A 22565-nucleotide genomic window follows, 5' to 3' on the forward strand; every position below is an offset into this window, starting at 1 on the left:
CCTACACAACTATGATGTCAGGGTATTATAGCTTTGTGCAGCCCCAAGAGTTTGTAACACCGCGAAATATTGGTCCTAGACCCACCTTTAAGTATACCGACCGCCATATCTCGACTAGCTGAGTCGATCTAGACATGTGTGTCCGTCCGTCCGTCTGTCCATTATAATTTGTATACACGATAGAGGCCACAGTAGTGGACCAATCTTCACGAAATTTTGCATATAGGATGGGTTCTGGCCAATGAAGACCCCCATTGTTTTTGGTAAAGATTGTTTAATATTTAGGGGATGAAATGGACCAAATACTAACTTTTTGTCGGTTTTTTCGGTCGCTCCAGAGGCCACAATTATGGCCCGAACATCGTGAAATTTTACATGGAGAAGGGGATCGGACCAAAGAAAAGACATGCCTGTTTTGATAAAGATCGGTCAATATTTAGCGGGTCAAATAGACCCTGACTTTTGTGTGAAACATTACAAATTTTGGATTCTATGGCGTATATATTTACTCCTAAAGAACATATACCCGTTGATAGTATATTCAAGAGAAGTGGCTGACCTTTAAATTGATACCAATTATATTTTCGTATGTTCTCGGATGTGGGAGTTACACTTAAATATTTACTGGTGCTTAAGTATTCAGATATTATATAGTAACCCTTACCACACTGGAGGGCGGAAATATAACGCCGATCGATTTGACATTTTCCATGGGGTTCCAGTTATGGTCAAGGACAGCGCTTGTAATTTTCGGTGATGATCAGATAATAATTTTGGGATGAAGTGGACCGAAAACTTATTTTTTTTTGCAATTTTTCGAACCGATATATAGGCCACAGTTATAAGCCGATCATCACCATTCACCCCACGCTGAAGTCAATCTGGACAAGTAATAAGAAGGGCTGTACTGAATATTAGTAATATTCGGAAAATATGTCGGTGTATGGAAGATGTGCTGTTGACCTCTAATCGGGCAAGAGGGTGCAAATGTCACGTAAAATTTCCCAGGCTCGGAATAAAGTTCTTTAGAAAGTTAGAACTCAGTCGTAGTTGTGTAGGGTATCGTATGGTCGGCCCCGTCCGACTATACTGCTCCGCTCACTGGTTTTTAGAATATGGCCTTATACAGGAATTGGATAGGCTGTAGACTATCTATAGTTTTCTTTAACACTAAATTGCTGAAGGTGGTCATTTTGACCATTTTTCAATTTCAAGTACAAACACAACTGTACATGTACTTACACTACACTTTTTTTTTAATTTGGTGACTTTTTGTACCACACAGAATTACGATTATTATAAAAAAGTCACCAAAATTTAAAAAAAAAAAAACTGTGCCATTATATACACAGTTGTTTTTGTATTTGAAATTGAAAAATGACCGCCTTCGGCAATCTAGTGTTAAACGCAAAGTAGTTATGTGGAAATTAGTCTGTTCAAAGGGCTTGTATACTTTTGAAAATTACTTTACAAACAGAATCGAAATTGTCTTCTATTAAACAAAATGTAAATTTTTGAAAATGGTGATAGGGGAAAGCTATACATAACATTTTCTGTGGAGAACTGTTTTAATAAGCCACTTCGATTGTAAAATACCTATAGAACTATAAAAGTGGAATATGGCGCTTGTCCTTTATCTCAATACATGGGTATACACCGAGAATTCTGCCTTTCAACCTCCATAGACCTATATTACCACTCCTGTCGTTTTGTAAATGTGCCTTGGCCAACAAAATATCTAAAGTTTGGCAAGATAATGTCTATCGTGGAGCTGCGTCAAAATATGAGCTTGCATTGAACAATATTTGGGTAGGAAACAAACCCGGAATGCTAAATTACAGCCATTTCCAAATCTTGCAATATTTTTATCAAAACTAGATCAAGTCCAAAAATGGGAGCCGCCTCACCACTCCTTCTGAAACCACTTCCACCAAGATTTCTATACAGGGAAGCCAATTTTATAAGGTATTTTATATCCAGACAACGCCCATTGACAGACGGAGAACCTCTTAAAGGTTTTGTATGAAAACATGTTTCCTGTCGGTTAGCCTGGTGTTGTTAAAAAAAAAACTTGAACCTAATTTCGATGTTATATTCATACCCTTAGCGTATTATAACTTTGTGGGCCCCCTTTGATCAAGAAATATTGTTCTTGATCCACTTATTGGTCCTATAATCAGCTAGCCGAGATATGACGATCGTAGTATACCGACCGAGAGACTAGACATGTGTATTTGTCCATTATAATTTGTAAACACGATACAGGGTACATTTATGGGCCAAATTACACGTATGCTGAAGACCCTATTGTTTTTGGCAGTGGTCGGTTAATATTAAGAGGATGAAATGGAACAAAAACATTATTTTTCTATTTTTTCTGGTTGCACTAGATGCTACAATTATGACCGAAACACAGAGCGGGTCAAATGGACTCAGGTTTTTGTGTGAAAAAAATACAAAAATTGTATCCTATGACGTATATACTCTGTCCTGAATGAAATAGACCTGAGAACTTTAAAATATATGCAAGAGGAGTGATTGACCTTTAAATCGATACCCATTATATTGTCGTATGTACTCGGATGTGGGAGATTTACTTGCATACTTAAATGTGTCCATTTTGATATTGTTTTCCATTATTGATATTGTTTTCCATTAACACCCTAGATGGCAGAAATGTACGTTTATGGCTAAGAAATTTAGCTTGAGATTACCGTCGATGATGATCAGATGATAGCGGGGCTGAAATGGACATAAAACTTTATTTTTGTCTTGTTGCCTAGAGGCCACTCCCTGGGGAGCTTCGCGGGGGTTGTGGTTTCGCCTCTCACCAAGGGGGGGAGTGTGCCTTCTGCATGCTCTCCAATTGGTACAGTACTTCGGTGCTGGAGCGCTGCTGGGCGCTTTTCCGCCTGTGGCTCAGCCACTGTGAGGTAGGCCTATTGGCAGGAACTCACATAAACTCTTCAAGATACTTGTCTAGGGGCCACTATTATAAGCCCAACATCATAAGTTTTCCATGTGGAAGACGTTCTGGCCAATTAATTGGAATGGTTGCCTTAATATTTAATGGGTTAAATGAAATATTTACTTCGGGAAAACTTGATTCAGAAAATATGCCGAAGAACTGTTAACCACTAATCGGCCAAGAGAGTGTAAATATCGCGAAATATTTCCCAGACTCAGAAACGTAAAGCACAGGGGTAGTTGTGTAGGGTATCATATGATCGGTCCCGCCCCACTATACCGCGGATTTATATTCTTACTTACTTACTTAGCTGGCTTGTTACAGAACGGTTGTTCCATAAGCCGAAATTCACCGTCGACGCAGATCGGCCCGTAGATCTTTCGAAGAATTTTTCTCTCAAACACCCCAAGAGCTGCCTCATCTGCTTGCGCAAGTACCCATGCTTCTGATCCATATAATAGCACGGGTAGTATCAGCGTCTCGTAAAGTGTGAGTTTGGTCTGGCGGGAGGTGACCTTGTTTCTAAACTGCTTACTTAGACCATAGTAGCATCTGTTGGCCATCACAATCCTTCTCCGAATTTCATAACTGACGTCATTCGTTTCATTTATGGCGGTACCAAGGTATTTATATTCCGAGTCTGGGAAATATTTCGCGATATTTACACTCTCTTGACCGTTTAGTGGTTTACTGCCCTTTCGCGATGTCTTTTCTGAATCATATTTTCACCGAGTAAAAATATTACCCATAAGATTAAAGTTTTCTTATTTTAATGAAAAAAAAAAAAAAAAATGGTTAATTTGACGTAAAATATTGAGAAAGTGATTTTTTATTTGTGAATCTCAAATGGAACAAATTAATTTTTAGAGCAGTTGTTAAGATTGTAAATTTAGGGAAAAACAGATGAATTGTTTTTCGAGATATTTTAAAAATTACGTATGATTCTAAAAATGTCTAAATAAGTCGGTGAACTAAACCGATTAAAAAAAAAAAAAAATTATAATAATTCTGGGCTCAATTTAGTGAATTGTACAAAATATGGTCGGAACCGAAGAAAAGTTAGAAAAAAATCTTGGAAATCTAATTGGAACGATACGGAAATGTTGGTTCTAACCAAACAACGAAAATCAGACAAAAATATATATCTTCTTAAAAATAGGTTTTGCCCATTTGAGTTATTTTTGCTATAGAGTTTGATTAAAAAAAGTTGTATCAACGTTTTTTTTTAATATTAGATATAATTTCTATACTTTGTTACTATTAGTATTACTTTAACCATAATAAAGCCGAGTAAATAAAAACAAGTAGGTATATAGATATCCAAAAATAACATTAGCAATTCCAAAAATAATAGATACAGCAATATTCACAAATACCAACTTATTTTATAGTTTAACGTAAAACCGACAAATTGGCTTAAATTATTTTTGGTTATTACAGTGTGTGTGTGTGTGTGTTTACATTTTTTTTCGTTTCTGTTATTGTTGTTGACATCAAATGGACACAAAACAACAAAATAAAACGGCAACCAAACAGGTGAATAAACACCTTAAATATTAAATTTACATGCCACTTTTGTATAAACACATACACACACATTGTTATTGACATGCATGCGAGTCTGTCTGTCCCCGTCTTTATGTGTTGTATTTTTGTTACCAACAAAATTGAACAATGTATGAACATAGTTATTGTATAAACAAATACATACACACATAAATTTTATTTTTCATTCATTCATGTTAAACAAATACGACACATTGACAAATGCCCAGGAAAAACAACCCCCCCTTCCCCCAAACAATTTCAAATTATCAAACAAATTCCGCAAACGATTGTTTTTGGTGGGTTCGCTAGCTGGCTGACTGGCAGATTGGTTCGTCCGTGGTTTTATCATTCCCTTCGGTTGTAAAATGATGACGTCAGCTTTGATATGACCAAACAAAGTTAGCTAAAAACAGGACTATAAGGGAGAAAAGCTTTTTTTCGAGCAAAGGGAGAAAGTGAAAAACTGCACAGTATAGGAAAAATAAATGTTTTTGGGAAATAACTATGACTAAAAAAAATTACTATGTAATAAGGAAAAGCACAAAAACATATGTGGGAGTATTAGGAACTTTCTAAATGGAATGTTTGGAATGTTTTATACAGGGTGTCACATATAATATTAATTCAACTAATATTTGGTAAGTTTTGAGTTTTCTTTTTAACAAAAACTGAAGATAATGCAAGTGACATATAACGACATAGGCTTTTGCAATATTTTCCAAACAAATTTACTAAATTTGAAAGCCTCCAATGTCAAATTTAATGTCATCCGGGCAGACGTACAGGGCAGGGAGAGGGTGAAATCTTCGGACTTGATTAGGCTTGGTAAATATAGTAGGTTGTGCAAATTGTTGGACATTGGGCTTAAAAAATATAATGACAATTTGGATTATTTAGTAGCAGAAGGAGTGGACCAATAGGTCCTATATTCGGTCTTTATCTAGGAGTGCTGAAAATTATAAAAAATGCAAAGATAATAAATACCTTATTTTTTCAAAGATAAGCATATCGTGTTGTGTTTTTTTCAGTTTTCAATGGGGAACTTAAGGGGACCCCCCCCATTCACGGGGTCAAAATTTTTTTTTGATTTAATTCGAATCTACACTAATTTAAGAATGTCCCCTACAAAATTTCGTGTGAAAATCTCAAGAACTCTTGAAGATATAGACGATTTATTGTTAACGCGTTTTTCTCTTTTGCGAATGGCGGGCACGATAACTCAAAACCTAATAACCCAATCGATTCCAAATTTTTAAACGTTTCTCTGTGACTGTATAGCTATCGGATGAACTATGATAAAGCCAATCGGTGAATATCTTCCTTATTTAATTGGTTTCTGGTCAAAAATCGGCGATTTTCAAAAATATATTTTCAATGGTCCGCCATTTTGTTAATTTCAGAGCGAAGTCATGTACTCTTTCTAACACCGTTGGAATTTTCGGATTCCGATGTTCCAGTGAGGCATGCCATCAAAAATAAGGACTTCTCTTTAATTACAAAAAACAACAACAAAACAATTACAAAATTTTTTTTGTAAATTATTTTTCTTCTCTTTTAAATCTTCAATTATATATGTGCAAAATTACAAACCTTAACAAGCATTGGTATTGATTTACCAGCCCATTGAAAATCTTGAAAAAATAATTCACAAATGGTAGCAGGCCTACATGCCGGAAAATATCAAGAATGTTATTTTATTTCTGAAAAAATCGGAGAGCCAGATTGCCTTTCGCAAAAGCTCATACTAATTGGAATCCGACTCAGTGGAGAAATATAATGTTCTCGGATGAATTAGAGTTAAATATTAAAGACTCGGACATGAAAAAATACCATGAGAAAGTCCAAAAAATGAAAGGCTCATGCCACAGTATTTAAAGGATACTGGGAAGCATGGAGGAGGGTACGATTGTTGAGCTAATGGTGTTGAGCTGTTTTTTATGGAGTTCAATCTATTTACGAAATTTATGAAGTAATGGATCGAATTGTTTATAAAAAATGTGTTAGAAAACACTATGGTTCCCTTCTCGAAGAAAATATATCTCTTGTTTTGGGTGGTTTCAACAACCTCCGAACATACCCTAAAACATATTAAAGGTTGTTGCGGGAGTTAAAAATCAGGGTTTTCTAATGGCCAACACAATCATCAGATCTTTACCCTATAGACGATTTTCTAAATTATTCTAAATTAGATAGCAAAATCAAAAGATTTTCAAAGACAAACAGACAGAATAGCCAAAATCCCTGTAAGTATCCAATCCTCAAAATACCAGTGATTAACAAAAATATCACAATACAGTCAATTCGGGGAGCATTAGCAAACCCGGATCCAATTTGGTGCATATTAAATCCACTAATTCCCATGGGTATAAGGAGAGTTTGTGCGAATAGTCCCATACAAACTTTCGACTGTTATCGCCGAGTGTCTGTAATTTGATACTTAATTTTCTCAGAGCATGACTACCTACTAGCAGACAATTTGAAATTATATACACTCTGATATACACTCTCTATATAGTTCTCAATAAGTTAGGTCCTGCTGTACATTAAATCATTTTACTTGTTCTCCTTTTTTTATTTTTTTCCTCTGATATACGTCCGAATTTTTCAAATTCTCGAAACACTTCTGAAACGTGCTTCTGGACCAAGAGCTCCTGATTCGGGATTATTCATTTATCTCCCCCCATCGGTGCAACACTTTCATCCATGTCTTTAGTATTAGGTAGATAAAAAAGTTTTACGAATTTCTTCGCATTTCTACGAATTTTTTTAGTAGTACTCCTAACTTGAAGGTAATACTCCTTATTGACCGCAGGATATTGTGGAAAAAGATCATGATGTACCACCCCATTGATTTCGAATAAAACTGTCATGTTTGGCTGACAGTTTCTATTTGGTTTTAATGTTATGATCATACACTCATGATTCGTCACCAGTTATGAATTTTCTGCTCCACTAATTTTGTAGTAATCTTCGATTCGCATGCAGAAGCAGAAGGGAATGCCAATATTCGAAGCAATATATTTCATAGTGATTCGACGATTATCCAAAACCATTTTTATCAATGCAAAATTCTAAGATAAGTAGCTCTGAAAACTTTAAAATAACGGTGTTTATCAGACCTCATATGGACCCGATGGCTAATTAGACATGAAAGTGTCCCCTTTATAAAGAAAGTATATTTTTTAGAATGCTGTCTTTGATTTTTAATAAATGCTGTCTTTACTATGACGCCAAATAAATAACTATGCCTAATTTAGTCAGCATTTAGGCATCTCTTATGCACTTCATACCTTTTTCGAGCATTTATTTTTGGTACATGATTCAGCATATTGTGAAAATCATATTTATTTTGCTTCCAAAAATTAACTTGCTCTCCCAAAACAACTAATCTCCACTATTATTGATGACAAGATACTCAAAACTTGTTTTGGCAATTCTTTTTTATTTTAAGTAGCCATATAATTTACTTTTAACTTCTTACCAATCCCAATTTGCAAGACACCCTCCTTCTTCTTCATCTTCATTTTTTTCGGATGGCAAATAAAACTAAATTTATAATAAAAAAAAGCGTCATGATGGCGCGTAACATTGGCGCTTAGCCATTGACAAGACAACAATAATAAACAACGATAAACGAAAAAACCACACGCAGTCTAACATAGATTAAACCCACTGTACATACTCTACAATTCTTCTGAATGTGATTGTGGCGAACAAGGGCAAATAAAACAAAAATTTTACTCTAGTTGAAACTTAAAGATTCCGGAAATGAAAGTAAAAACAAAAGCAACAAACTGAAATGAAAAGGAAATCAACGAAATCTAATATGTAAAACGGGGCATTTCAATTATATCATAAGTAAGAAGGAGAATGAAATGAGTGCGTAAGGGAGCCGATATGTCTCAGGACATCATACTCTCTACACGACATAGATGTCAGATGAAAAAAATATATACGCATTTGAACACACACATACTTAAACATGGAAGATAAAGATATATGCTATATGTGTGTGAGTGGATTTTTGGCCAAACATTTATACATACTGGCATCACCAGCAGCATCAGCCGTATCATCATCTTCTCAGTGTCATACCAGCACGCACTCGTTTTATTGTTTTTTGTTGTATGCGTATTTGTGTGTTTTTTTCTTCTTCTTTGGAGGCCACCGCCAGTACTTAACAACACTTTCGATATTTGGGCCACCAAGAGTTACTTACTTTGTGACTGTACGATGGTGGAAATGTCCCCCGTTTTGATGTTGTATGAGTCACTCTGTAATGTACAAAGTAGAACCGCTGCCAGTAAATCTATAGATAATCATACATTGTTTGTTTGGTTCCTTTCTTCTCGTTTTCTGTTACTAAGGATATCTGATATTTATGAGTGCCTGTGTGTGGGATATACTAATCTGCTGTAGCAAAAGTCATGCAAACATTCGCCCATATTTTACAATGATTTTATTATGATTGATGCTAATGATTCATTTGAAAGTGGAGGAGTTAAACAAATGAAACGTTTGTTATTTTTTATTTAAAACGGCAAACGATTACTATAGAGCATATAAACGAAAAAATCAAACCTATTTATCGAAAAATAATTTCGTCATTTTACAGAGGAAGCATTTGAAATGTTAGTCTTTCTTTCCAAAAACAATAGGACATTTATTCATTTTGTCTAACCTCTAACAAAAATAACATTTTCATAGCTAATTTAAAGTTTCATTAATAAAGAATACTACTTTTTCTGTATGTAAAATTAGTGGAAGCAAATATATTTGGTAAAAATGCTTACTACAGATTCATTTTTTCACATGGCCCCAATCCGAATTTTCAAAAAAGCTCGAAATGAGAATCTTAATATAATTACCACCATCTGGTGGAGTCTGTAAATATAGTAAAGAAAGAACTAAGGTGGGGCGAGACCGACTTTGAGTATATATCGATGATGATGATGACAACAATGATGCTGTCGATGATGATAATATTTGTATTGGTCTCAGCTTGGCCCACACTCATAATAATAGAGCCATACGCAATCTATTAACTATTGGGTCCGTCTACTTTGCACTCAGCTGTTCGACCTTAAATACAACCTTAAACCAGTGAGCGGAGCAGTATAATCTGACGGGGCCGACCATATGATACCCTACACAACTTCCACGAAAATATAACATTCTGTGGTTCTATATTCTGAGCTTGGGCAATATTTCGCGATATTTGCACGCTATTGGCCGTCTAGAGGTCAGCAAATATTACTAATATTCAGTACAGCCCTTCTAATTACTTGTGCAGATTCCCTTCACCGTGGGTTGTTTTGTGACGTTCAGCTTTCAATTGTGGCTATAGATCGACTTGAAAACACACAAAAATTTAAGTTTTCAGTCCACTTCATCCCAAAATTATTATCTGATTATCATCGAAAATTATAGGCGTTGTCCAGTGACCATACCTGGATCCTCATGGAAAATTTCAAAGCGATCAGCGCTATATTTACGCTCTCTAGTGTGGAAATGGGTTACTAAATAATATCTGAATACGTAAGCACTTGTAAATATTTAAGGGAACCCCCCCCCCCATTCCCGATTTTAATTTTTCATGATTTTCAATGTGCTGGTAAATGAATACAAGTGCTTGTTAAGGTTTGTGACTTTGCACATATATAATTGAAGATTTAAAAGAGAAGAAAAATAATTTACAAAAAAAATGTTGTTATTGTTTTGTTGTTGTTTTTTGTAATTAATGAAAAGTCCTTATATTTGATGGCGGGCGTAATAACTCCTCACTGGAACATCGGAATCCGAAAATTCTAACGGTGTTAGAAAGAGTACATGTCTCTCTTATTGACTTCGCTCTAAAATTAACAAAATGGTGGACCTTTGAAAAAATATTTTTGGAAAATCGCCGATTTTTTACTAAAAACCAAGTTAAAAAATAAGGAAGATTGGCTTTATCCTAGTTCATACGAGAGCTGTTCACTCCCAGAGAAACGTTGCAAAATTTGGAACCGATTGGATTATTAGTTTTTGAGTTATCGTGCCCGCCATTCGCAAAAAAATGTTTAGAGAAAAACGCGTTTAAAGTTTGAGAAGTCCTTCAGCCGTCACTTGATGCTGACACAATAAATCGGCTATATCTTCAAGAGTTCTTGAGATTTTCACTTGAAATTTTGTAGAGACATTCTTTAATCAGTGTAGATTCGAATTATATCAACAAAAATTTTGACGTCGAGAATGGGGGGGGTCCCCTTAAGTGCAACTCCACACCTGAGTACATACGACAATATAATTGGTATCAATTTAAAGGTCAACCACTCCTCTTGGATATACTATCAACTTCTCGGGTCTATATCCTTCAGGATTAAATATATACGCCATAGAATTTGTAATTTTTCACACAAGAGTCAGGGTCCATTTGACCCGCTAAATATTGACCTATCTTTATTAAAACAAACATGCTTATTCTTTGGCCCGATCCCTTTCTCCATGTAAAATTTCGAAGTTCGGGCCATAATTGCGTCCTCTGGAGCCACCAGAAAAACGGACAAAAATTAAGTATTTGGTCTATTTCATCCCCTAAATATAATCGCATCTTTACCAAAAACAATAGGGGTCTTCATTGGCCAGAACCCATTCTACATGCAAAATTTCGTGAAGATTGGTCAATAACTGTGGCCTGTATCGTGTTTACAAATTATAAGGGAGAGACGGACGGACGGACACACATGTCTAGACCGACTCAGCTAGTCGAGATATTACGATCGGTATACTTAAAGGACCAATATTTCGCGGCGTTACATACTTTTGGGGCTGCACTAAGCTATAATACCCTGACAACATTGTTGTGTAGGGTATAATAAAAAATCTTCTTTTTTATGATTTTTCGCACTGGATATTAATTTGACCAATAATATATGACTGGAAGATAAAAGAAAACCAAACAACTTTTCTTACAACACCGTTCGGATTCGATGACTTTTTCACATGGTTATAGTCTCCAAATTCATCAAAAATTAACAAATTGTACGAACCGAAATGTCAGAGTACTAAAAATGGGACGATTCTGATGTAGAATACATCCCAGCTTTAGTGTGAGATCTATGTCAACATAAATAAACCGAAATAAAAAATTACAACTAATTTGTATGAAAAATAAAGCTACAATTTTTAAAATATTAAAAATGAAGCGGAAACGTTCTGTATAGAACAATATTTCCCTTTATAATACGAAGATCCGATGCTTTGTAAGTCGTAGACCCACTCCACCAAGCTCCATATCTCTATGTAGCTATGTGTCCGTTCATGGACAAAAACATTAGTTTTGTATATTTGTTTTTTGAGAGCAGATCTTTTACATATAAAATATTCATAAAGAGAGCACAAGTGCGGGTGTTTGCCTGATGCTGCCCCTAGATGCCACAATAATTATTCAAACATCACGATATGTTATACAGATTTAGGATCTGATCAACAAATGCGCACGGTTGGTTAGATGTTGATCGGCAAAAATAAACTTTTTGTGTAGTGCCTGTGTGTCCAATACGAATGATTGTGTGCCGATTTGTTCAGTGTTTTTCTAATGATAAATTTGTAGTCTATCTACTTTCTGAGTTTCCGGTTCAGTCCTACGCCTTTTCTATATAAAACAGCATCTGAAACTACAATATCACCATCATTGACACTCTCACTAACAAGAGTTTTATGTACGTGTATAACGTTAAAGTATCGGGGAAAGTCATAAAATTTTCGGCAAACATATGATGCGATGTCTTGGTGTTGATTGTTTTGCGTAAATGGCATATTTCATGCGCCATGTCACTGATTCATGAGCATTGTTTCGCACTTTGCCATTGTTGTTTGTGCCGTTATTGTTCCGCTTTTATTTCACATAGTTACATTAACACATTTACAAACACTTTTCTAAGGACTGTCCAAAGAAAGCACTTTAAAATAAAACAATATAATCAACTATTTAGTAGGAACAATTAAAAACGTTGTTAAGTTTATACTCTCCATCATGAGGTGACGGATAATGGGTCTTTCCTAAAAAATGGCTAAAGTATTGATAATTCCAAAATACCGAAATTAAGGAGGCATTGTTATAGGGGGCTATCCTAAAAAGTGTACCAATATTGAGAGTTTTTGGTAGTGTGATTTGACACCCAATGAGAACTAACAAAATACTAAATTACAACTCAAGCGGATGAAAAAAGTTTTCAAAGTCTCCAGACATTTGGGAGGAACCGCAATATGGGAGATATCACAAAAAGGTACCAATATTAAGGGATCCCACCCCATGTTTCAAAAAAATTAATTTTGTGTTTTGTTTTAATTCGAAACTACACTCATTCATGAATGTCTCTATAAAATTTCAAGTGAATTTATTGTGTTAACATCAAGTAACGGGAAGAGTGATCCCCAAACTTTAAACCCTTTTTTTCTAGGAACAGTGTTTTTACGAAGTGCAAGCTCGATTACAAATTATAGCTATCGTATGAACTAGGATAAATCCAATCGGTGAAGATCTTCCTTAGTTTAACATAGCTTGCGGAAAAAATAGGCGATTTCAAAAAAAAAAAAAAAAAAAATCGAAGGTCCGCCATTTTTTAAATTTTTGGCGAAGTCAATAATGCTAGTTCATACGAGTGCCAGACCTGTACTTTTTTAACACCGTTGGAATTTTCGGATTCCGACGTTCCAGTGAGGAGGTATCATGTCCGCCATGAAAAATAACGAATTTTTTAATCAACCTTGAAATATATATGTGCAACGTTACAAACCTTAACAAGCATTAGTATTCATTTACCAACCCTTTGAAGATCTTGGAAATTTAAAATCGAGAAGAAGGTCGGCTTCCCTTAATAATTCTTGGTAATTTGGTACTTTGTAATGTAATAGGATAACACTATTAGAGTCCAAAGTACAGCCAATTCGATTGAAAATTCCGACGAATATTTTGGGAAGAATTAAAAATAACACGCAAAGTCAATTCGGGTACAAAATGTATCGAAATGTCCCAAAATCCGGAATTTGGGAAGACCGATGCATTCCAAGCATCATAGGAAGGGGGGAAATGTATATGCAAAATTGCATAGCTCTAACTTTAATATTGCGAACTCTATCGTGATTTTAGCATATAATGCTATTCTGATCAAGCATATATCAACTTTGTGGGGTCTCAAGTTCATATTTTGAGGTGTTGCGAACGGGATGGAAAATTTAATATACACTCCACCTTATGCCGGAGAATATAAAATATGGAGTACTTACAAACCCCTATAGATTTAATATATATATTAAATCTTTTAATATGTATATATATATATATATATGTGAACCAGGACAATATTAGACATATTGAGACAAGTATATGTTATCATCATATGTATATGTCATCAGAAAAGAATAGCTGAGGACCAGATCAAGACAATAATCTGATCCTCAGCTATTCTTTTCCGTTCTCAAATCTCAAAAGAATTATTGCTGGAAATATTAGCCGAATGAACAGGTGATCGATTATATAAAAATGTGGGTACACACACAAAAATTATATAAAAAGATTCCGATACAAATATATAAACTCCACCCTGGGTTTCTCCATAAACCGAACTGCCAAATAATAAGCACTTTTGTTGGCAATTGTGACTAAAAGCTGTAATCATTAATTATTCACCTCATTGCCATTGTAAAAAAATAATGTCATTTTGTACGTTTATAATAAGAATTGGATTTTTTACTCTATTCGTACATCCTAGTACTGTCGGTACATTTTAGTATGAATTTTTCCGTGCACTTACAGTCCGCCTGTGATACTCAGTCGAAATCGAAATCGGTTCTTCAAATACAAATGTTAACATATTTAGTACTCCTTAGTATGAACACCAACTCACATGCATATTATAGAGTCAGATGTTTCTTTCAGAGAGTCGATGATAACGCAGTGTTAACTGTCCCAATCTGATATTTCAATGTGGAAATTTAATATATTTTAGAATAAACGTACTCACTGCAGTTCAACATACGTCCATGTGCTATGTTGTTTACAGTGACTACATCATCGAAACTTTAATTTTGGTTAAAAATGTTTAGTAACAATTCGTATGTCGCCCCCCACCCCCTTGGAAGCAATTATTACGGAATGGTTTATCAAAAAATATTTCATTATTTAAAACCTCGTTTAAAAATATTCCGTAATCCTCTACCTCCATATACATCATTGATAAAAACCCCGAATATGTTATGCTAACAAACTCAATAAATAATCAATTCAATAAAACCATCATATAACCACCTCCCTTTCAAACTTATACAAAAAAGCTTCATCAATTATTTACCAGAACAGTCCTTACATTACAGATCCACATGTTAAATACATACATGTATAGACAACTTGGCATAAATGTTAAACAAAAGGATTTGTAACACATACTTTCGCTCTCCAATGTGCAATTAACAATGATTTATTGTCAAATGATGTAATGCTGCTGTTGTTGCTGCTATTGCTACCGCAACACAGACAAACACAAAAAACATATCATTGAAAATAATAAAAATGCAAAATGCCAAAAAATGTTTTTTTTTTCTTCTTTTTCATATATAAATAAACCACCACTATGTATATATCGCCGTATTTTAAGGCTTTTATTTGCTGTTGTTTTTTTCTACCACATAATGTGCGAAGAATTATTTTTTTTTTTTATTATCATTTATTGTTATTATTTTATACTTTATACTCTCACATGGTTACCACTGGCCTATTGTTGTCACATACATACATACGTATATATGAATCTATGTCAATCCCCATCTATCTGGGGCTGAGATATATCAATGGCTGAGTGGTTGGTTGGCTGGCTGCTGGATTGCATGAATGGTTGGTTGGTTGTCTGTATGATTATCAAGTATTATCGAAAATTTCAATGGGTTCATAGACATGCAAAGCATCTATTATATACGTACGTACATACATAAATCTTTTTATATATTGCTTATATACTTAGGATATACAATGTGCATTGTTTCTATTCTCGCCATAATTTTGTTCCAAATTTCAATGAATTTACGGAGAGGGGTAGAGACAAAAGATATGCTGAATCTGATATATAATTTGAAATAAAATCAATAAATTACATACACACATAGACAAAGTAAGGATCCCATTGTATGTGTATATAATTTCCAGTTAGTTGACATGAAAGCTAGTACACTTCAAAGGACCACAACCATCGCTACCACCACAACCTAATTTTATCATGCAAAGTACCACCAATTATCACCACAACAGTAAAGGCAGTGTCGTAATACTTTTCATACAAACAAACAAAACAAAATATATATTCGCTGACTGTCAGCGCTGAAGTTAAGTATATTAGCTGTTAAGAAAGGGGGACAATTGTTAAAATATGCACATATTATACTACAAACAATAGAAATATTTGTCACACACACTCTCATTCGTATGTAACACACCTTTCCGCTCCCCCTTTCCGTAGGGAATAGCTTAATGGGAATATGTTTTATTTTTCCATATAATAAATGGATTGCATAAAATTATGTTAACCTTTTGGAAAGAAGACAAAAGGAGGAACCATTAACCACAGCGGCCACTTAGGGGATAAGTTAGGGTGAGGCATCGGAGGCATAACATATATTTAATGAATAATTATGGAATTGTTCGTGTTATAATAATTACATCGTAAATATTTTGAATAATTTTAAATGGGACATAAATTAAAATCCTGCTTATATCCCTTAGAGTATTTTGATATAATAATACCTACGAAGGGTCACTAAAAATATGCCTGGCCTACTATTAAAAAAGCAAATGTTTATCATAAAAAATTATGTTATTGTTTTTTTTAAGTATTTGCGATTTATACACTTTTTTCGTACGTTCAATCAAATTTCCGAGTTTATTTGTTAACTCCGTTTGAGTTACTTTCAAAATATATGTTTTTGAAAGCCCCAAAATCATTGACAAAAAATTTTACTTTTCACACCGTCTCTAATAGCTCGATGTATTTATCAGAGAATCCATAAATTACATACATAAATTCCGGATCAGAATAAAATTCTATGTTGATACGTCCTTCGGTGTGAGCGTCTTTTGTAATTGCGATAGAGCACGTCCTATTTATAATGTAGCTTCGAACTACAAGTGCTTCTAGGATGTTTGGTATAACAAATTTAATTTATCGGTTCACGTTTTGATATAGGAGAGTACCGTTATCCAGTTTTCGATATTTAAGGAATTTGTATATAGAAAATAGAGAAACTAACTTAATTCATATAATGATAGTCGCCATTATTAGCAAAATCCGAAATAATTTTTTTTAATATTGGTCCACTTCGGTATTTGATGAAGTTTGACCACGTTTTCAGCCAAAATTGCTATAATAATACACCACACAAATATTTTGTAAGGATATTATAGCCTTGTGCGGTCCCAGGAGTTTGTAATGCTGCGCATTATTGGTCATAGACCCATCTTTTAGTATACCGATCGTCCTATACCGGCTAGCTACTTCGATCTATACATGTGTGTCCGTTCGTCTGTCCATAATAATTTGAAAACATGATACAGGCTAAAGAACAATCGCCACGAAGCATGTAATATTTGGGAAAAAATATTTTTGACACACTTCTGTATTAGAGGCCAATATGATCCGAACATTACAAATCTTACGCAGAGAAAGGGGACGGGCGTGGAATGTTTTGATGGAGATCAGTCAGTATTTAGCAGGTCATATGGACCCAAACATTTGCTTGAAAAATTCAAGAAAATGTATTCTATGGCGTATATATTTATTGATGAAGGACATCGACCCGAGAAGTTGATAGTATATCCAAGAAGAGGGGTTGACTTGTACATTGATAACAATTTTATTGTCATATCTACTTGGATGTCGAACAGTTACTTAATAACTATTCCGATATTGTATAGCATTACCATTACCACATTAGAGAGCATACATTTTCGAGCTGATAGCTAGAAATTTTGCATGAGGTTCAAGTTATGGTCAAGGACGACGTCTCTATTATCTCTCTCGGTGATTAATTTTTGTACAATTCGAATCTTATTTTTGTATTTTTTACACATTGAATGACATTGATGATAATGAAAGGTCAATACTAAGCGGATCGAATGAGCCAAAACATTTTTGTGTAAAATAACAAAATTCGAATCTTATGGAGTATTTCGTCCAGGCTCGGAAAAGATGCCACAGTCATTGAGAGCTGTTGGCATATAATCTCCCTACGAGATATGTATAAATATTGGCTCAAGTCTCGGCTAACTCCCAATACAGTTTGACTTTAATATTATGTTTTTGCTCATAGGTAAAATCTTTCTACTAATGTTTATTAATATATTCTTGATTTGGTACATACTAGCCAATTTTAGTTTTTTGATAATTTCGGAATGTTCAAGACCCATTTTCCAACTTCATAATCTTAAGTTTGATATTCCCTTTTCTCCTGACAGAAATGTATCAGGACATAAAACTTATAGAAAAATCTTAATGACTGTATGTATTTTGACTGTGCAACTCGATGTAGAGATTACAAAAAGTTCTGCCCGGCCGAACGTATAGGTGTCATTGGTTGTCATTGATGGCCATATCAGGTCTGTATGTTTTGTTTTAAAAATTTTATTGTGGGTGAGGGACCAGAAGAAGTGAACCAATGTGACCCATTAAAGATATTTTTTAGTTTTGGCAAAATTTCGATAAATTCGGGTTCTCATTTAGCTTAATATGGGATTTACTCATAATTAAAATGTGGACCCTTTTTGGAGATTTACTAGAAAAAGTGGATCTTGACATGGTAAACATACTGAAATATGTCACATTTTGATAACGATTTTTACCTTTTTTAGCGTTATAGAAGATGTGGAAATATATTCGCTTCAATCGAACATGACTTTCGTTTTTAAGACATATAACGTATGCAGCAGCTAGGATAACTGAACGGGCATGAACTGATGAATGTACATATTGACTCTAAAATCTGTATATGATTTAGCCCAGAATTCTCTCTATGTTAGTATTGTGATATTGTCACCTCAAATCATTGTGCAAACGCATTAACGCTGAAAAATATCAGCGTTAATTAGTGAGGAATTCAAAATAACTTACAAAAATATCAATAATTAGTTGGTCTAAAGACGTGTCTTCTGAAACTATTAATAAGAGTAAAAAGGGCCGAATTCCTAACATGGACCTAAATTGCAAAATGTCTACCCGGGTGTTTTTCTATCTTCCTTTAAAATAAAATATCAATTTTCAAACATCTCCGCCAGAGAATGGTCTACAATCCATAACGACCCGAGTCTCTTTATGTCAAAGTATGTCACCTCAACCCATTCTGCAAACGCATTAAGGCTGCTACAACAGCAACTAAAAAATGTCATTGGCAAAACGGAGAAAGGACGGAGCGTTTTAAGAGGGCTTTGTAAAAACATTGAGAATTTTCGGGAAACATGTTGTTACCGTGCGGTAAAATGGGGAACCTATTTTCATATTTTTGGTTTTTTGGGTTCATGTAAAGACTCATGTAAATTTCTTTGTATAAATATTAAATGTTGAGTATGGTGATTGGTCATTCCCAAATGTATGTATTTCTTCAAAAAATGACAATATTTGAGCTTTATTGCATTTTGGAATGCAGTATGGCGACAACATGTAAAGTTTGGTCGATCGGATCTTTATATACTCTTACCAAGAGATTTTGCTATAAATATATTGATATTTTTTCTTGACATATGTTACCTATTGAGAAACCGCAAATCTACAATAATTCATTTGGAAATTACGGTTAGGACCTTTAAACTACGGAATCTTTCTATGACGGCTATTTTCAAAAATCCACTGAAATCTTAAAATGTCAAATTACAGCCACTTTACTTGGAATTTCAAAATACTCAAATTTGGTCTTTATTTCAGATATTTTTTTTTAAACTACACAATATCGATAAATTTCCCACAAAATTTCAAACATCCTTATTATCTTTGCCATACTAGTAAATAAACTTTATCTGACTTAATCTTCCTTTTGAACTACAAAAATTAGTAAATACATTACCGAAGAAAATAAAAACTAATAAAAAATGTCAACCACCAAATATAGTGGTTAACCTACAAAATTGAATAGACATTTGCCAAAAGCCATTTGATTTATAATAAGCCAACTTTAACAACAGCATCCAACAACCACAAAAATTCAACAGCACAGTAATAGTAACAACAACACAAATAATAATAAACATAAAAACAATAAAAATAAACTGGACTAAATAATAAAAACTGAAATAAGTAACTGTGGCGAATATTAATTATCCTTTTTTTGTGTCGTCTATTTTCTATTTACAGGTTGGCAGCGGCTCAGGAAGCGGCGCTAGCAGGGCATCAACAGGGCTCCACAAGCGGGGGGCACTCGGGTCGAAGGGGAGCCCATCGCTTAGCTGATAGAATGGGTGGCCCAAAGAAAGAAGAGACACCACCTGGTGGTGGTCCCACATCATTATTTATCCTCACCGAGGATAATCCAATTAGAAAATACACACGTTTCATAATAGAATGGCCGCCCTTCGAGTACACTGTGTTATTGACAATCATTGCCAACTGCGTTGTGTTGGCATTAGAAGAACATTTGCCTGAGTGTGATAAAACAGTATTGGCCCAAAAGCTGGTAAGTTTCAAGTGCCAAAAAAGCAAACAAACAATCCTAAAAAATACTCAAATCAAAAAATGGATCCATGGCTTGTTGCAACAGAAGCCATGCAGTCAGGATGGCTATTAGTCGGGCGAGCAAGCATAAAACGCCAACGGCCAGCTGTTGCCATAAATTAATGTTTAATTGAATTTTTTTGTCGTTCGTTCTGAAACAAAAAACGGCGGTTTGCTGGCAATTTTGTTATTTATTGAAAATATGTTTGTCCATTTCTTTCTTCTTTTTCATCTTTAGGAAAAAACGGAGACCTATTTTTTATGCATTTTCTGTGTAGAAGCATCGCTCAAGATCCTTGCCTTAGGTCTAGTTTTGCATAAACACTCCTACCTCAGGAATATTTGGAACATCATGGATTTCTTTGTAGTAGTGACGGGGTAAGTTTTTCATTTTTTCGATTTGCAATGAAAATTCCAAATTTCTTTTGTTAAAATATTTGTTTGTTTGTTTTTATTTCTATTTCGTGTTTTTGTTTTGTCTTGAAAACAAAAAACCACCAATTATGTTTTTATTTGTTATTGTAATTTTACTTTATTAACAACTTTTTTCCTTTAAATATTAACACACACGTTTCAAATTTTGTGAGTGTTTGTGTGATCCAATCTACAACTCTCCCAATCTTCGTTGAGTATGCGTTTTTTTGAAAAACCGATACTTTTTCTTTTCATTCTATTTTTTTTTTCTTTTAAAGAACCATATTTTCCTGCAAATTCTCCCCCCGCCCCTAACACCATGACTCTTTTGTTTGTTTTTCGTTCGTTTTCTGCGAGCCGTTTCTAACGCTTTCTTTCTTCTCTCTTGCTGTCTTTTATTTGTGTTTAAATTAAAAAAAATAACTCTCATTTTCTTGTTTTGTTTTATGACATTTTTGTGTTGTTCTTGTTTTTGTTTATCCTGTTTTTTAAATTTTGCGCATTTTGTTTTTTTTATTTGTTTGGTTTTCTTTTTTCTATTTTTTTTTATAATTTTCACAACTTTATCTCGCCGCGTTGGTTGCGTTCCCAATATAAAAAAACCGAAATGACCGCAATTTTGAATGAATGATTTTTGTACACCACCACCAAACAATATGGGGTTTGGGTCCAATCAAAACACACACACCTCAACCACGCACCCCAACCACAACTCACATTAGAGCCATGACAATCTTTGCCGAGGCCAACATAGATGTCGATCTTCGTATGTTAAGATCATTCCGTGTTTTACGGCCATTGAAACTTGTTTCAAGAATTCCAAGTAAGCTTCAATATTTACTTTCTATCAACAACAACAACAATAAACAAATTACAAATCACTGTGTAGGATGAAATTAGTTCTTCAAAATACAATCGATTATTTCAAAATCTTAGGCAGCTAGATAAATATTTGTTAACAAAAATTGAATTAAAATAAATAATATTTCTCTTACATCTCTAGTAATGAAAACCAAAACCGCTAGGGTAATCATCGTTAGTTTGATCTATGTATCATCTAGATAAAACTCAATGTGTGTGTGTCTGTGACTTAAGTCAACACAAAATTGTCATTTTAATTTTCTAAATAAATTTTAGTGTTTTAGAAAGCTCGAACAAAGTATTTATTTAAAAAAATTAGTGAGTATCATAAAAAATGTCTCAAATCTTTTAAACAAGGTGTGTGTCTCTAATACTACTTTTTTATTTTTAATTTTATATATTTTAAAACATCTAGATATAGCATAATATGTGTAGTCTAAACCTAACAACAATTTGAAACATAATAAACTTACATGTATGTAAAATACATTAATAAGAAATATACGATGTGGATGTAATAATACGAGAGTTAATATATATATATATATCGACGCCTCCGAACCATAGTATGCTAAGTCGACTTAGCATGTTTTAAAGTTCTTTACGTGTTTAGATACTACGGCCCTTAATTTAAATTCACTGAAATTTTGGTAATCATCGGCCAATCCAAACCAAAGTTATAAGCAAAAATGTACTTAGCATGGCACGTAAGATTAAAGAAACTTCCATACTTTGAAAACTTCTACTGAAAAACTCACTTTTCAGACTTAGCATACTATGGTTCGGAGGCGTCGATATATATACATCTGTTCTATGCAACATTAAAAGTTGACTTGAACATCTGACATATCCATTGTACGGATAGACATTTTGTAGCCTGAACGTAGTCAGAGTGCCAATCACAAACTGGGTTCAAATCACTTCGAAAGAGAAAAACGTGTTTCAAAGTGGGTTTCAAATATTTGTGAGGCTTACATCCTCCTACATTGAGTCCGAAGCCCCCTGACATTATATAGAATCAACTTCGGCATCAACGCAATGAGAATGACACA

General features: G+C 34.2%; 1 protein-coding gene across 1 annotated transcript in view; it reads left to right on the forward strand.

Moving 5' to 3' along the window:
- Window positions 1-22565, forward strand: part of LOC133326658 (voltage-dependent calcium channel type A subunit alpha-1) — a 186202-nt gene that overhangs the window by 16240 nt on the left and 147397 nt on the right. The window contains exons 2-3 of the mRNA XM_061535282.1: window positions 19882-20200; window positions 20477-20616. Coding sequence (XP_061391266.1) covers window positions 19982-20200; window positions 20477-20616 — 359 coding nt within the window. The 5' untranslated portion in view covers window positions 19882-19981. The remainder of the gene's footprint in view (window positions 1-19881; window positions 20201-20476; window positions 20617-22565) is intronic.

The sequence above is a fragment of the Musca vetustissima genome, unplaced genomic scaffold, assembly GCF_032173495.1.
Source record: "Musca vetustissima isolate MV318-11 ecotype Yass unplaced genomic scaffold, APGP_CSIRO_Mvet_v1 utg7864, whole genome shotgun sequence".
Classification (NCBI taxonomy): Eukaryota; Metazoa; Arthropoda; class Insecta; order Diptera; family Muscidae; genus Musca; species Musca vetustissima.